The sequence below is a fragment of the Belonocnema kinseyi genome, chromosome 10, assembly GCF_010883055.1.
Source record: "Belonocnema kinseyi isolate 2016_QV_RU_SX_M_011 chromosome 10, B_treatae_v1, whole genome shotgun sequence".
NCBI lineage: Eukaryota > Metazoa > Arthropoda > Insecta > Hymenoptera > Cynipidae > Belonocnema > Belonocnema kinseyi.
Window position 1 is genome coordinate 29,865,878 of NC_046666.1, and position 18,744 is coordinate 29,884,621.

The 18,744-nt window shown below is 27.4% G+C and overlaps 1 protein-coding gene across 1 annotated transcript; it reads left to right on the forward strand.

Moving 5' to 3' along the window:
• Positions 1–463: 463 nt before the first annotated feature.
• Positions 464–18,439, forward strand: LOC117181056 (early nodulin-75-like). Its single transcript, XM_033373624.1, has 2 exons — positions 464–467; positions 17,835–18,439. The coding sequence occupies exons 1-2, from the start codon at positions 464–466 to the stop codon at positions 18,437–18,439; spliced, it is 609 nt and encodes a 202-aa protein (XP_033229515.1).
• The last annotated feature ends 305 nt before the right edge of the window (positions 18,440–18,744 follow it).

Genomic DNA, 18,744 nt, shown 5'->3' on the forward strand with positions numbered 1-18,744 from the left:
AGCCCTACGCATTAATGTAAATTCAGGACCCAATATACGTATCTACACCTATAGGGTGAACGGATGGATGGATCTGAATCGTGTATTACGTAATCGAGTCCAAGCAATACAACGGAACTTAGAACAAGTTCAACAACAACTAGCCCAACAACCACAAGACCAACAACCACAAGCCCAACAACTACAAGCTCTACAACCACAAGCCGAACCACCTGTGCATCCACTCCAGCAATGGCAACAAGTCCCATCACGCGTTTCTCAAGAGAGGATGAAGAAATAATGTAAATGTGAAAAATATATGTGAATTTCCCGAATAAAAACTGAAAATTCTGATGCAAAGTACTTTGGGTGTATTGGTTTGTTCTCATTTTATGCGCTTTTTGCTTTTACCTATGTGTTGAATTAATTGGCTTAGTCATAGTGAGAAATTTGTTCTGACATCAAAAAAGGAAAACTTTGAACAATGGGTCAGTCAACGTTTTAGTAAAGGGAAATTAGGATTATCAGTAAATTATCGTTGTTTCCTGTTGTTCTTCTAAAGTATTTTACGTAATAAGATCAGAAATTTCCGAGGGGCTATTCACTGAGAGTCCATGTTAGCCTCTCTATAGTACGAGGGTAGGATGAAAAGTTTTCAAGCTGATAAGGCAAAAGAACTTTGAAAGGTTAGGGAACAAATGATAATCGCTGGGAGTCGAATCTGGTGAATATGATGCATCAGGGGATAATTACAACTTCAATACGTTCATTTTAGTTATCGCAACGACCGACCCTTAGGGAGACGCGTTGCCGTAGTGCAACACAATTTTTTTCTTCGCCAACTGAGGTAATTAATTTTTCATTTCTTCCTTCAAACGTTGCAATAACTCTCCGCTCTATTGATCCTTCATGGTTTTACACTTCTCCAAGTAATCATTGAAGATAATTTCTTTCTCATCCAAAAAAAAAACAGTCGCCTTGACCCTCTTGGCCGATAAAACTGTGTTTGCCTTCTTGGGGATTGGTTCACCTGGTCCTATCCATTGTTTCGTCTGTTGTTTACTTTCTAGAGTGTAGTGGTGAATCCAAGTTTTATCCACAGTTATAAATCGACGCAAAAATTTGCTATGGTTTCGCTTTTACAGCGCCAAATATTCCAGTGAAACAATTTCCTGGGTTATTTTTTGATCTGCTGTCCGCAAACGCAGCAACCACCTAGCACAGTGCTTCATCATACCCAAATGTTGTTTTAAAATATTACGTACACGTTCAGTTGACATCCTAGTAGCCTCAGTTATTCCAGTTACCTTTAATCTGCGCTTCTTTATCACCATTTTATAAATTTTTCTATGATTTCGGGAGTTGCGACCTCAGCGGGGCGTTCTGAACGTGGTTCGTCAGAAGCGCTCGTGCGACTTTTCTTAAATTCAGAAACCCACTGTTTAACGGTCGAATATGAAGGGGAAGATTCTTCAGTGTGAAATCCATTTCTTCTTTAATTTAAAGTGGTGTTCGGCCTTTTAAATAAAAGTATTTAATGATCAAATGACTCTGATTTCTTCATTTTTGCAAAAACAATCGAGGTGTATTGTTCAGTAGGCTCTTAAATGTAGACTAATAGAGCAATCAATTTGAAAATTGATCTGAAAAATTTGTTTGAATCCACCCAGAAATAAATGCATTTTTGTTGTTTTGGAAAAAAAGATATTTGGAGGTGCCGCAAGCCCCATGAAGTATAACACGTATTTCCCATGAGAAAAAAAGACGCGTTTGTCAATCTTATTCAGAATCCTCAATATTATTTCAATCGAGTTGAAATTCAATATTTCCCTTCGAAATTAGCCATAGGTTAGAAATGAAACATCACTTTATAAATATCATCAACATAAGTATGTTTTATAGGCTCCAAAAGAACCTCATTAGTACAAAAATAGGTTTCGCAAGTTTTTGACGCTAATTATGACTTTGTTTGCGGTTTTTAATGCAAATTGCTTCCGTAACATAAAAGACTATTTCATGCTGATAACTAGATGTTTAAATACATTTTCTAAACATTTCATTTTTGTTTTCAGCCATTTTCTCGTAGAATGGAATTAGAAAGACGCTGTTTTTTGTTTTCAAAAATTCTATATATGCAACCTTTCAAATTAATCTAAATTGTCTGTTGTTACTAATTGTTCAAACTAAAAATTTTTTTAGCACTTCTTATGAGCTTTTGTTTTCAAGGTTACATGGTTATAAGGTTACATGGCCAAAAAGTAAAATGAATAATAGTATAAAAATGGAAATGTCCATTAAAAATACAAAAAATGACAACTTTGACAATTGGTCTTGGGTTGATTTGCACACCAGTGTCTCAAGCAAGGGGTAATTTAACCCTTAAATGACACACCTCCAGAAAATAACGTAGCTAACACTTGGGGTCTTTAGACCCCAACGTTTTTAAACTGTTGTAAAGAGTTTAATTTTGGATATTTTTGTTAAGATGTTTTTTTTGGGTATTCTTAAACATCTCTTGTAAAGAATCAATCGGTATAGTAACTAAAATTTTATTTCTAACACCTTGAAAAATAATGAAAAATGAATGGAATTTACGAATTTTTATGTTCGTTGAAAAATATTCTGGGGTCCAATGGACCTCCAGTGTCATTTAAGGGTTAAAATCTTCATTATGTGACGCGATCCTAGAAAAAAACTCTTCTTGGGTAGCCGTACCGATTCTGGGGAACTTTTATTTTTTGTAAAAAAACTGAGTTCGGAGCTCGAGGTGCTGCCTGCTAGCACATTCACTACAAAAAATTTAGAAAATCAACAGCGCCAGAATTTTGGGCTTTTTTTGGGCTCTCAAAAAATGCGAAAATTAATTTTCAAAAAACAACCGCTGTCTCCTAATAATGACCCTTAAAATATAAGTAAAAAGTCAATGGTTTTGCGTGGTTCACAAAACACTGTCGGAAAATATCTAAATAAAAAAGAATCATAATATTCACCCTCGAAAAACTCTAGACTGTACCCATTTTCCAAAAGTAATAGTAAAAAAATTAAATAAAGAAACACCCTTGATGCATTTAACCAAATCCTCCTCAGCTTTCTTCAACCAAAAAATCTACAAGGATTTTAATAAACAATAACTACCACAAAGACTTTCCCAACAATCTTTCTCATCTCCTCATCTCCACATCAACATTGAACAACACTTGAGAAATACCCTTATCAAACTTAAAGAACCAATTCTCACCCTCCATGAACTAAAGCCTCCAAAAAATTTTGAAAGTCTCACCTTTATCAATTATAACAGCAACAAATATTTCGAATTGAAAATAATTATCATATTCACTGTTTCAAGAATTCAGTTGATGTACATCACCAGTCAAATTTAGAGAATCAAGTCTGCAAAACAATTTTAAGTCGTTTTGGAAGTTTCAGTTTGTGGAGAGCAAGACAAGGTTCTTTAAGGTTCATAAGGGTAGTTCTCAAATGTTGGTGAATGATACTGTGCAGATCAGAATATGAAAAAGTTTGTTGAGAAAGTCTTTGTGGTAATTATTTTTCATTTAAGTCTTTATGGGTATTTTAGTTTAAGACAGCTCAGCAGGGTTTTATAAATGCATCAAGGGTGTTTTTTGTTTTATTTTTTTATTATTACTCTGAGAAAGTGGGTATAGTTGCGAGTTTTTCGAGGGTGAATAGTACGATTCTTTTTTATTTCGGCAATATTCGTTTTTTTAGATAAGTTAATGCAAGCTCAACCTACGGTGTACTTTTTCTCGTACTTATTCAATAAATTGTCCTTTGAATTTTTTTGGAGTGTTAGGGTTGATTTTTAAAAATTATTTGAGGTTGTTTTTGGAAGCCCAGAAAGCCAAATAATGCATACATTATTTTAAGGGTAATATTAAGGAGAGGGGTTGTTTTTTGAAAATTGAATCTTGCAGTTTTTGAGAGCCAAAAAGAAAACAAATTGGCGTTGTTGATTTCTTTAATTTTTCCAATTTTCTGTAGTGGATGTGCTGGCGCCTAACACCTCTTCTCAAAAGTCTGGTTTTTAGAAGAAAAAAAGAGAGCTCGAAAATCGAGACTGGTGCCAAAGAAGAGCCCAAAAAACCCCAATATTCTGATATGCTTACAATTAGTTTCAATGCATATTTCATTTTAAGACTAGTTTTTATAAGATAGGGGTTTTTTTTTTAATTAATTTTTGCCGTTTTAAAGAGCCCAAAAAAATCGCAAAATTCTGCCTCGGTTCATTTTTTTAATTATTTCAATTTTTTTTAGTGGAGGTGCTGGCGTCCAGCACCTCCACCCAAAAGTCGGTTTTTTAAGAAAACTAAAAGAGTCCAAAAATTGGCATCATTTGCCAAAAAAAAACCCAAAATTAGGATATGAGAAAATACTTAAATTCCGTTTTGCAGGTGCTAGCGGAATTCAATTTATAGGGACATAATATTATACAAAATAAAATCAAGTTTTTATTGCCATTATGTACTTAATTTTCTCTAGAAATTTTTATGATTTTATTTGTAAAATTTATTTTGGAATAAATTCATCATTTACGTTCAAAGGGACACGTATGCTTTTTCAGCGATTACGTATGTCTGTCTGTCTGTCTGTCTCTACGTTCGTACGTTCTTTTTTTGGTAATAAAAAAGGACGAGTTTGTTTCTCAGCTATTTTGGATAGAAATACCAAAAGTTAAACCATTAAAAATTCTTTTTTTAAATTTCTTCAAGATTTAAAAATTGTATGTGTGGCCATTCGTAGTACTCAGAAAGCCGAACAATTTATTTTTAGAAAAAACACGTTGCTTTTTGAATACCCTAAAACATTATCGTTACAAGTTTTAGAATTTCCTTAGAAGATTGAAAATTCAAATTTTTATTGCACAAAAAATATTTAAAACTTCCATTTGGTGCTCAACAAATAAACAACATTTCAAGGTCGAATCTACTCAAGTTGAATTCTGTCTAAAATACTGGGAAAAATAGATAATGAATTCATTATTAACTGGTCACTTTATTATTTATTGCAACTTCACAAATATTATTAAAAAAATTGGATCTTTCAGATAATACTTTTTCTATGTTTTTAAAATACAAAGAAAAAAATGTTACCGCAAAACCTAACTTTTTTTATTTAATCCCATCTTTTCTTAGATTTCCTGCGTATATAAGAAACAGGATGGACGCTGAACCGGGAAAACCGGGAAATGACTGACAGTTTTAGGAGACCGTGAAAAACCAGAAAATGATCGTGAATTTATTTTTTGACGGGAAACTTGATAAACTTTTAATAATAAAAATCTTTTCAACTTTGATTTAAGCCAATTTTTAAATAATTAGTTTAATTTTAATCTTTTTCAATTATGATATGGTTTATTTCAGAATGTGTAATTTGAAAATCTTTCACTTTAAAAAATTTTCATTTTAGATGTTTAATATTTTAACGTACATTCAAATTTAAAGAATTTTAAAATGCAGTTTTAAAGAGTTAAATATTTGAAAATTAAAAGCGTTCAAAATCCAAGATTTTAGATAAAAAGCATTTTTGGTTGATCAACTTTGAATATAAATTAATTAACGATTTTTTAAATTGAATTGTAATTTAAGATTTGAAAAGTCGATAATAATTGATTGTACCAGACAATTCGGTATCATTTTATAATTTTAGAAAGTTCAGATTTTCACGCTAAAAATTAAGCTGATTTCATTAGAAAGTCTTGTCAGTTAAACAAATGTAAATGCCGTATTGAAACTTCATGAAATATTTTTAATTTGAAAAAAAATGTAAAACAACATGTAGATGTATTAAGATTTTTAAATAAAATTTTATAGAATGTTAAGGATTTTAAAAATATTAAAAATGAAAATAATTCAGCTTTTAATTTGAACAGGGATTTTTCTATTTTTTTACAAATTGAAAGTTGGAACTGGAATTTATCTAGAATAATAATAATTATGGCTTGAGAGCGGAAATGTTCAAATTTTAACAAATTCCGAGCCATAACTCGAAATTTTTAGAAAAAAATTCTGAATTGGAACAGGAACTTTTTTCAAAGAATTCTAATTCTGAGTTGAAGCAGGGATTTTAAAATTTTTAACCAATTCCGTTTTGAATAGAATTAAATCTCCAGATTTGAACAAGGAATTTTTAATCAATATTGAGTTGGAACTGGAATTTATCCAAGAGAATAACAATTCTGAATGGAAAATTTAATTTTTTAAACAAAATCCTAAGTCTGAGTTGAACAGAAGTATTTTCAAACAAAATTTAAATTCTGAATTTGAACAGGGAATTTTAATAAAAAATTTGAATTATTAGTAGAAATGGAGAAATAAAAAATAAATAAAAAAATTGGCTGCTGAATACAAAAAGTCCCTAAATGAAACCTCAACCATGGTGTTAAAAGGTTTCTAATGAAGTTAATGTTATGTCAATGTTATATATTTTTTAATTATTTCAAATAATTTTCCAGACAATATAAAACTTCTTACTTTCGGGATAATTTCTCTTAACACAAACCATTATTTATTCATAGTTTTTCAGTTACAATTACAATGTTCTTTGTGAAACTACATAATTGTAAAACCGCAAACAATTTTGAAAATTATTAATTAGTGAAAGCTAAAAAATATACATATAGAGTTTGCAAAATGATTGCAATTTTCTATGGAAAATAAACAAAATTTAGCACATAAAGATCCTGAAATTGTATAATTAATTTGTAGCTCACTGATTTTCAAGAATTTAAACAATAAACATTTTTTTTAACTTTGTTCAAACAGACAGTAGGCAACATTTGTAGATTGGGAACAGACTACAAGGCTTACAATGTCACAATATTAACTTCCTATTGTTTGAATAAAGTCAAGAATGTTAAACCGTCGCTTCGCTCTATTAAAATTTTCTACTTTCTGTTGTTTTAATTTTTAATAACATTTTTAAAAATTATTATATAAATTAATTCACTATACTAAATTAAAAAATAAGTAAACTAATCGAATTATTAATTTTATACTAATCTTCGGTGGCTAAGTATTCACTAAAAAAATCTGTAAAATTTTATTTGTAATTCTTTAAATTTTATCAATTTTTATTTAAAAAGACTTTGAAGTATCTTTTACATACGGAAAAAATCTATAGAAATTTAAAAAAAATTCTTTGGGAATTCAATGACATACTTATTCAAGCTAATGCTTTTTCAAGACGAAGATATTTTACTTCTTTTTAACTTTGTCCAAACAATTAGAAAGAAATTTTTCTTTAAAAAATAGCTTTGTCACGAAAATTTTCAAAGCATTTTTGTCGCTCTTCCTCAATGCCGATTGAGGTATTTGAAAAACTCATAGTCAGAAATGTTGCCAAATACAAAATCATAATAGAACTGACAAAAATTTTTTTAAACTTTCTATTTATAATGTCATTATTACATCTTTAGTTAAACAATTTATTTTTAATATAGAAAAATGGATATTTTTAATAAAATAGTTTAATTTCAAACCAAACTGATGCATCTTTGAAAAAAATTAATTCTGAACAAAAAGAGTAATAGCTGATATTTCCAAAATAAACAAATTTGATTTTAAATGAAAATCTGTCAAATCGACCAAACAGTTATGAATTTAAAAAATTTAGTCAAACCTTCGAACGAGAAAGATTTTTCAATCAATAAGAAAAAAATCTCATGTAAAATTGAGAGTTTTTAAGTCAAAAAGATAAAAAAATTTTATTTCTTAGCAAAAATGAAATAGCTACATTTATATTTAAAAAAATTAATTTTCAACAAAAAAATACGAATTTACGATAATATTTATTAAAATTTTAACCAAAAAGGTGTACTTTTGACTAAACTGATACATTTCAATTTTAAAAAAATAGTAATTTTTAACCAAGCAGTTGAAGTTTTAACCCAGAAGATAACTATTCTTACAAAAAATACAATTTTTTAACAAAATAGATGAATTTTTAACAAAAAATATAATAGCTAAATTTTCAATTAGAGACATAAGTTTCTAATAAATTAAAAAAAAAATTTTAACAAACGATTCTAATTTTTAATAAATGTTTGAACCTAATAGTTGCAATTTTAACGAAAACCTATGATTTTCTAAAAAAAGATTCGACGAAATAGATCAAATATTAGGATTACATAAAAATCTATTTCATTAAATATTCATTCCTTTGGCTGAAAGGATTTTTTTATTGCAGAATTGATATATTTTGCAGTACTAAAAAAATTAAAAGGCAGGTATTTTTTTTATTTTTGTATAAAAATCAAATTGATTTCAATCAAAACGACTAAAGAATTTTTTTCGTCATAAAATATAAATAAAATTATTTTCTCAAAAAAATGAAGGGGGGTCAACCACCCCCACATATTTTCAAAACAGTGCTGAAATTTTTTAAACCCTAAAAAACAAATTTTTTAAATATACATATATTGTGCACATGCGACAAAAATCAAGTCGACTTTTTCTACAAAAAATTTTTTAACAAATTACTGAGGGTAGCAACCCCTAAGCCAACATGAATGAAAAATTACGCTTGAGTGAACCATCCCTTAATTTTTTTAAATGCGCTGAAAAAGCTAATCGGGGTGGTTACCCCTAAAAACTGTTTATTTTCTGTCTATGATAATATACACTTTCTATATATAAAGAAAATTGGGAAAACAGTTTCATAACGAATAAAGTGAAAAAGATTCCATCCAACATGAATAAAAAATTACGCGGGTGTAAAGCACCCCCAAATTATGTATAAAATTAATGTACATCTAAGAAAAAAGATCTTTAAAGAAAATTTCTTTTACGTTTCTTTTAGCTTTCCTAAAGTAGTTTAATTTAAAAAAATCATTTAAATCATTAAAAATTATACATATTTTGTAGAGAAAAATAATACGTATTTTTTATCAATTTTCTTTTAGAATAGAGTTAGAAAATCACAAATTTTAGAAAAATTTGCCATTTGTTTTAATTTTCAATCAGAGGGAGGTAATAGTTAATCAATTCTAACAAGAGCGATTGCTTGAATAATTTATTATTATTGTTAATAATATTCTTCTAAAATAATGCTACAATCATTCAGCTTACAAAAAAAATGACTTAGTCAAATTTTTAATTCAAAAAAGTTAAATAATAATAATTATAGTCCAGAAAAATTGTTCTTTAAACAATGCATTATTTGTATGAATAATATTCCATTCGAATAATGTTGGAAAGATGCGGTTTCTTCAAAAATTTCTAGCTTCCTGTCCATTTTTCAATTAGAGTAAAGCAATAGTTAATGCAAGGTAAAAAAATAATTGTTTAAACAATTTATTATTATGTTTATTGATATTCTCTTAGAAGAATTCTAGAAAATTGCAGTTAAAAAAATCAATTTTTAAAGAAATGAGTTCAATAATGAATTATAGCAAATAAATGTAATTGCTTAAACAATTTTTATTATTATTATTCCATTGGATTAATGCTAGAAAGGGGCGGTTTTTTCTGAAATGTCTGAATTATTGTTCAATTTTTAATTGTAAAAAGATGCAGTTTTAAAAAAAAAATTTCAATAATTGATCTATTTTTTAACAGAAGTGACTTAATAATTAATTGGATTTAGCAAAACTAATTGCTTGAACATCTTATTTTTTTATCACTATCTTCATCTATATCAATGCCAGATAGTAGACTTTTTTCGGAAATTTTTATATTTCTGTCCATTTTTCACTTAGTGAGGTAATAATTAAAGAAAGTTCATAAAAAAAGTTTTTTCAACAATTTTATATTTTTTATAATTTCATCTCTTAGATAAGTGCTAAACAGTAGCGGTTTTGCTGAAATGTTTAAATTTTCTTTTCCTTATTAGTTATGAATAAATAATAAATACACATAGAAAAATATTTTTTTCACGCTTTGCAATAAGCATCTTGCCACAATTAAAAATAAATCTTTTTCAAATTATTCAAAGACCTAGTCCTTCCACCTGCTCCTAATTATTTCATTAATTATTCTTTTCTTTTGCGTGAGACAGCTTTCTTGTTTAAATTATTATTTTTTTAAAAATTGGGAAAAGGGCAATGGTATTTAGTGAACATAACAATATTATTGGCAAAATAATTTGTGTTGAGGTTGACTTATGACAAGCAATATTAACTTGTTTAAACAACCTTTTTATTTACTTTTATTATTTATTACCTTACTAAGTTAAAAAAGGACAAAAAATGATGAAAATTGATTAAGAAACTGCAACTATTAGACATTTGCATGTATTTAGATAGTCATAAAGAACAATAATTTATTTAAACAATTATTTTATAAAGATCAATGTTTCTTATATTATAAATTTTCTAAAATCAATAACCTACTGTTTAAACAATTCTATAAACTCAGATAGAGCGACATAGTAGCTTCCCCCTAGCATGGAAATCAAAAAATAAAATTCCTCCTCCTAATTGGTTTTAGCAGAAATCTTAATTTGCTTGTACTGAAATATAAGGTTAGAAAATATTTGGAAATATTCTTTTTTTCTATTGTTAAAGAAGAACCTCCCTTTATGAGGAAGAAAATTTGTCTGCTAACCAGATGGAATAAAAAATTCAGAAAACGAAGGGAAATAATTAAATTTATAGTTCTTTTCAGCAGTGTTTTTAGTTTTTATTCAAAAAAATTACACGTATTTTTCATGTTTTTTTTAAGTTTATAAAATTCTAAAGAAAGTTTTCGAGCCTAATTTTTAATTTATTTTTTTTTTAGAAATTAATAAATTTAACGAAAAAAATGGCCATTTTTTCTATTTGACATTCCCGGTGCTTGTCATTAATTGGAGAATTGCTTTAAGTTATATTGCAAGAAATTGAAAGAAAGACAATAATTTAATGAAAAAACTTTCTCTTAAGACTATTCTTGTTAATATTATAAAAAAATTTAATAAACAAATGCATTATTCAGGCATTTGTCGTCAATACAATTTTTTTTTCGTTGTCAATTTTTTTCAAAATTAGGAACCTTCTGATAATTTCAGAAAAACTCATAATTTGTTGATAAATTTTATGATCTTTTTGAACAAATTTATTAAGCAAATAAATTATTGGGGCGTCTGTTAAAAGAAAAATTACTTGTGAAGTGGGAACTTGACGATAATTTTAGTAACATTTATAATTAGTTGATTAATTTTATGTTTTTGTTGAACAAATTTTATTTAAAAATACATGATTCGGGGATTTATCGACGAAAAACTAGTTTTTTTTCAAATTCTCTCCTTTTTAACAAAAACATAAAATTATTCAACTAATTATGAATGTTACTGAAATTATCGTGAAGTTCCCAATTGAAAGTACTGACATTGAAAAAAGCGAGTTGTACCGTTGACAAATGCCCAAATAATGCATTTGTTTAAAAAGATTTTCGAAAAAAATTATAAAACGTGTGTGGAATAATGCATTTGTTTATTAAATTTCTTTTCTAAAATCATAAATTTTAATCTAAAAATTATGAACTTTTTTAAATTATCATAAGGTTTCTGATTTTTAAAAATTGACGTCGAAGTAAACGGATTTTTCTGGGACAAATGCCTGGATAATGAATTTGTTTATTAAATTTGTTTATACTAATCACAAGAATAGTATCAAGGAAAATTTTCTCTAATTTCTATTGACGAGCACAGGGAACGTCAAATAGAAAAAATTGTAATTTTTTTCGTCATATTTATTTATTTATAAAAAAATTTAAAGAAAGCTTTAAAAATCAGTCTCGACAAATTTCTTTGAAAATTCATTAGCTTTAAAAAAAAATCTAAATTGATCGACAGGTTCCGCCGGAATCGCATTTTGGAGCAAAAAAATGTCGTTTTTCCCCACTATGCGATATAGGGAGTCAAAAGGGGCTAGTCACTCGTGACTAGTGTGGAAAATTATGGTGGTCCAAAAATGCATTGCAATTTTTTTTCTCACTCTAGAGGACAATACCCCCCCCCCTCCAGGTTTCCATTTCCGGAAAAAGAAAATCCGTAATTTTGCTTTAAAATTTAAATATTAACACCTTCCACTAGATACTTTAATCATTAAATTACACCTGGGGTATGACACACCCCGAAAAAAGTTTGCGCTCCAATTAAGTATATTAAATTTTTTTAAATTGAATATGTGTTATCTTAAATACTGTATAGGAAATATATTTTATAGAAAAAAATTTGTTGAGGAAAAATATAACAGTATTAAATTTTGTATAGGAAATATTTTGTAAAAGTCATAAACAATATTAAATTCTGTGTAGGAAATATTTCGTGTAGAAAATATTTTGAGTAGGAAAAATATGAATAAAATTGTGTTGGCACGGTTGTTACCCCTAGGGTGCTCTTTATTTACCCTAGTGTCCCACTCCACTCCACTCCACTCCACTTTTTTTTTTTTTTTTGAACGACAAAAAACAATATTTTCATAAAATTTGAGCGTAATCGGTTAATATTAAAATGTGGGCCAAAGTATTTAAAGTTTCTCACGCAATTGACATGGAGAAATGTACCGTAAAATTTTAAATATTTTTTATGTTTAATCGGAATCCTTTGGCTCTACACAATTATGATTTTAGACTATGTTGAAAAAATGTACCTACACAAAAATTGTTTTTTTTTTAATTGAGAAAGTGACGTATCCCTAAATTTGAAAAAGAAATACAATTTTCACAATTAACAAAATAATCTCGTCAAATTCTTACAAGACGCAGATTTAGTTATTAGAAAGCGCATGATGCCAATTAAAATTCAGAATTAAAAAAAAATGCAAGATGTCTGCTTAATTATTTTTAACACTTATTAATTCTTTATTTCTCAGTGACAATTTTTAAAGTGTTAATTAAAATGCTACATTATTGTAAAGAAAATATTTAGTAATTTTTGAAAGTAGAAATTTTGAAAAATTCAAAATGGCATAACAAATATGCCTGACGTCCAAAGAACTTCAAATTTTGAAGAAAAATCAAATGTAATGTTACAAAGTAACAATTTTGAAAGTATATCTCAAAATTTTCTCCAAAGTAAAAATAGTGCCTGATTGCTCTTTCCAAAAAATAGATAATTACAAATTTAAAGAAAATATATAATGTAAATTTTACCTTGTGTCGTTTTTCGACAAATTAAATTTTTTTATTTTGAATGTTATTTTTAACGATTAACACAAAAACTACGTGCCCTATCCAAAATTATGCATGACAAATTTGAATAAGTTTTTGCTAGTTTTTGAAACTTCAAATTTTGTCTATTTATTTTTTTCATAGCTTGTGCCAAATCTCTTCAAAAATTTAATTAAAAAATTTTTAATTTTATTTTTTGCGACTAGCAACAAAAACTGTGCGTCCTATCGAAAAGTGCTTTATTATTTTTTTCTATGATCCACATTTGAATTTTCAACTTTTCGATAAAATTCAAAAAAAATTTCATAAGAATCTTGTCAGGCTTTTAAAAATCAACGTTTTTTTTTAAAATTTTTTTCGTATTATCGTTGTTTGAATTAAAATATTTATTTTTGTTTTTTTACTATTTTGAAAATTCTATAACACTGAAAAATTTCTTTTATCGAAAAAAGTAATAAGGATCAATTGTTGGAGTTTTACAGTACTATAAACATCCGTACACAGAATTTGTAAATCTTAAAAAGATAGTCCCAAATAATTTAATTGTTATTTATTACGACTAAAGTAAAAACGACGTTATCAATCAATAATTATTCACGACAAATTTGAATGATTTTTCGGTATTTTTTGGGAGAGTGACTTTTCTCTATTTATTTTTTTTAAGACTGTGTCATTTGTCAAAAAATTCATTTTTTTGTTTTTATCATGGAGCCCTAAAATAATTTCAAAAGTTTTCAAGAGAATAAACAAATTTTCTTCAAATTTTTGTTAAAATTTAAAAGATAATATTGTAATTTAAAATTTTTAAATATATTTATATTAATAACTAATTATATTATATATTATATTTATTATATCGTAGCATTATATTTTAAAAGGGCAATAAAAAATCTAGTTCTTCATCACTGTATTTAAAAGTGTTTGAATATCCGAGAATAATACAAAATAACGAAAAAATGAATAACAAAACCAAAAATCGAAATTTTGCATTTTCAACTTTTCGACAAAATTAAAAAAGTTGTTATGATAATCTTGTAGGGCTTTTAAAAGTCAAAGAAAAAATCTACGAAAACCCGTACATAGAATGCTTTAATCTTGAAAAATGTTGTTTCAAACATTTTGAAAATGCGCTCACTTTTTGAATTTTTATCCAAAATAGCTGGTCTACGAATTCGTTCATTCTTTTTAGGCCTTAAAAAATTTTACCAAAGCAGAATCCAATCTAATCAATTTTTTGTGAGTTATCTTGCCTACAGAAACAGACAGACAGACAGAAAAACACGTAAACAATAAATTGAACAAAAATGAAAAAATTAGGAATTTATTTTTTCGGGTATACAATGAAATGGGGAGGGAATCGTTACCCTTTAAAAAAAGCATTTTTAAGCCACCCTAATATACATAATAACCATAATAATATTAGAGATGCTAAATGAACAAGGATTTAAAAAGAGAGTATATTTTCTGGATAATAATTTTTTCTTCATTTTATGCTGAAATCCACGATTTCTTGAGGAAAGACAATATTGAGAAATTAAACTTCCAATTATCAAACAAAGAGAGATTTTGTTCACATCCGTATTTATTATTCCAAAATATTGACAGAAAAAATTCCGAAAGAAATAAAAATGTTTATGAAGTCAAAAAATTTTTAAAATGCAGCAAGAAAACGGTTTTTTTATGTAATTATTGTGAAAATTACACGGAGAATGTGTCTAATTTTGAGGAGAAATAGTTTAGGTTTTCTTACAAACAAAAATAATTTTAAATTTCGATGATTGAAAAAAGATCACAAAACATTTTGAATTAGTTCCTTAAATTTTTTAAGAGTGCGTAAAAGATTTTATAGCAAAATTTTGTAATTTTGCTATACCAAATAATTTTGGAAAAAATTTAAGAGGCATTAAAAGTTTTAAAAAGATTCACAAATAACTAAAATTTATAAAGATTTTTTTTTAATTTTGTAAAGTTGCACAACAATTTCAAACATTTTTTCAGGTTCCTAGGAGACATTAAAATAATTTTATATATTTTAAAATTAATTCCAAGAGATTATTTTGCAGAATAAATAAAAAATGCAAGAAAAACTTGAATAATTTTTAGATATGAGACGAAAAGATTGAAAAAAAGAATTTTTGTTATATTCTTGAGAAAGTTTTAAGTAACTTTTTTTTTTGAAAAACGATCTTAAAAAGAAAATTTAAGAAGTTTTTAAATATTTTAAATGATTTCGAGAAAGAGTTTCCATGATTTTAAGGCAAAATAGTTAAATTTCGTAAGATTATATAATAAAAACTAATAAAATTCAAGCAAATTCACGAAATATTTCGTAGAATTTATGAGATTCAAAAATAATTTTAAACTTGAAAATATTTTAAAAAATGTAGATTTTTAAAGATTAAACTTTAAACTTTAAAGACTAAACTTTAGGAGCTTCAAAATAATTTTGAAAGCTTTTAAGGCATAACAAAATTCTCTCAATATTTCTGGTACAATTTAGAAGAGCTTAAGATAATTTTGTGTTGAATTTTGAATAATATTTAAAAATGTTAAGAAAAATTCTAGGCAGTTAAAAATATTTTTAGGAATTTACGACAATTTACCCTTTCTTGGGAAAATTTAGAAGATTTTAAGGTAATTTCGTGTTAAATTTTGAATGATACTTATACATGATGAGAAAAATTCAGTCATTTGAAAATATTTTCAGGAGTTTAACACGTTTTAAAAACAAACTAATAATACTTATATTCTGGTTCTCAACTCTCAGGGTTCAAATTCAACATGGATTTTTTTAAACACTTGAAAATATCATTTTTAGTTAATTTAAGTGTTGTCAAAGATTAAAAATATTCGTTAATCCTCTTTCTTTAAGAGTGATTATGCAATTGTTAAAATATTTTTTTGCTTTGTTACAAAGTCTAATTTATCTAAACAATATTGCATACAAGAGTCCGTTATTTAATTGCAATATAAAAAAATATTGTATGCTTTATCATATTCTTTGTTTGTAATAAATAGATATAATAAATATATTTATTATATTGCAGCACTATATTTCAAAACGACAAAATAAAAAAAAATAGTTCTACAGAACTATATTTAAAAGTGTTTGAATATCCGAGACAAATACAAAATAAGGAAAAAATGAGTAATAAATCCAAAAATTAGCGCACAAAATTTCCAAAAATATAAATAACCTAATTATAAATTGACAGAATTATGAAATAAATAAATTGTTAAATTCTCATTATTATTTCTATTACTGAAATTTGAAATTGCCGAAAATAATTCATAAATAATCAATTAATAATTAGTTTAATTGTCTGTTTTATTTAGAATTTCATAAATAACTTATTAATTTATAATGAATTAATTATGTTATAATTAACTATGTTAGAATTCGGACATGATTTACAGTCATTACTCTAAGCATGTTATAGAGGTGAACATTTAAAAAATTATTATGTGTTTTGTGTATCCGATTGTTAATCTCTTCTTTTTTTTAATTTTTTCCAATCATTAAAAAATTTGCTTTTTACATATTCTAAATATTTATCGCTTACTAATTAGAGCAAAGGAAGTGGGTACTCGTTCCAATCTTTCAGATAATCTTGAAATTTATTGTTTAAAAATGATTACTTTGAAGGTCGGGGCCAACAGTCAGTCGATTATTTAAAACATAATTTCTGTTGTAATTCAGAATAAAATTGTGTTTATTTAAAAGCAAAAAATTCTAATCAATAACGTTCTCACGTTTGTTCTAATTTTTATGTTCTATGTGAATATGAAAAGAGCGCGGTATTGATCTAATTAGTACGAAGCAAATAATCCTAACCCGTGCTATACACACGACAAGAACTTGTATTTGTTTAAAATGTTTTCAACTGCTATCATCGAGAAACTCCAAATTTTATTAGCCATGACACCATTTCCAGAAACGCTTAATAATTTTCAATATACATAGCAGTGATTTTGTACAAACTTATCAGTCAGAGTTACTGATCCATCGACAGAATGCTGATGATTACGGAAACTATTATTCTTACAACCGCAGTTTTTCTGCTTGATTCTGTTGGTCAGTGCAATAATATTTATAATATCACATATTATTAAAAATACAAAAAAAAATTTAATCGTAGAAAGTATTTTTAATATAATTATAAACTTTTTATAAATGTAATACACGTCCTTTTCTATTATTCAGAATTAGAGGCTCATAAGAACAATTCAGAATTATTGAAGTTTTTAGAATTTTAGCTTTAAATGCATCAAATACTTTTCAAAAATTTTAAATGTGTTTTATGCTGCAAATGTAAGTTCCTGAAATTTCAAAGACTTTGAAATCTAAAATATCTTTATTATTACATAATTGTTTCGTTTATGGAAAAATACTGAAGATTTTGAATAGTAAGTTCTTAAAGGTTTCGATTTTATATTATGTAGTACACTAGTTTGTTCCTTAAAATAAGACAAAATTCAAAGCATCTTTTGTGGAACCCCCGATTTGTTGATATTTGCTAATATTTGTAAAGCGGTGGACAAAAAGTTTACAATCAGAAAAAAAATCTGATGTATTTTCTAACTGAAGGAAATAATTTTGAAGGGCGTTAAATTTTTTCCAAAAAAGCATTTGGCTTTAATTGTTTGATTCAAAAATATTTCATAATCATTCAAATCTAATAAAATAAAAAATAAAGCTATTTTCAATATATCTGCAAAAATTTAACAAATCAAATTTTTTTACAGATTCTATGCAACCCAGGCGTCAACTCAGAACTACTAGGTTTGCATATAATCCCTCTGATACTTACTATAATGCGGATAATCAATTATGTCAAAGATTGGGAGAAATTGTACAAGGCACAACAGCATTCGTGGAACTTGATCCTAGAAGATTACGCCCCACATATTTACATATTAGAATAAATTACGGACACAATGTTGAAGACGTAACCTACATGGTAACCGACTGGAAGCGTGTGCCTCAACTGTTACGATATTATATTCCAAGACCACAAGCCCAACCACCACATGCCCAACCACCACATACCCAACTACCACAAGCCCAACCACCACATACCCAACTACCACATGCTCAACTACCACAAGCCCAACTACCACATGCCCAACCACCACAAGCCCAACCACCACATGCCCAACCACCACATGCCCAACTACCGCCAGCCCAACCAGTGCAAGCCCAACTACCACCAGCCCAACAACTACAAGCCCTACTACTACAAGAACAACCACCACATGCCCAGCCGCCGCAAGTCCAACCACCTGTGGATCCACTCCAACGGTGGCAACACCGCCCATTACGTGAATTTCTAGACCGGATGAAAAAATAATATGAATATGCCAAATTTATGTACCTTTCCCGAATAAAAACTTGATATCCTGATGAAAGTAATATTGATGTAATTATTTGTACTGATTTCATTAGCACTTTGATTTCTCATATCTAACAAATAAATTTTCCCCTAATAGAGTGACATTTTTCTCTGACAAAAAAAATAGGATCTCTTCTGTGGGCCAACGTCGAACCCCCTGACTAACAGTTTGAAAGCTGGAAATTTTCTAATAAGCGGTTAGGTAGATGGCTATCGCGATTTTACTAACGTAATACCCAGTGGTGTAACAGAAACCGTGTAGG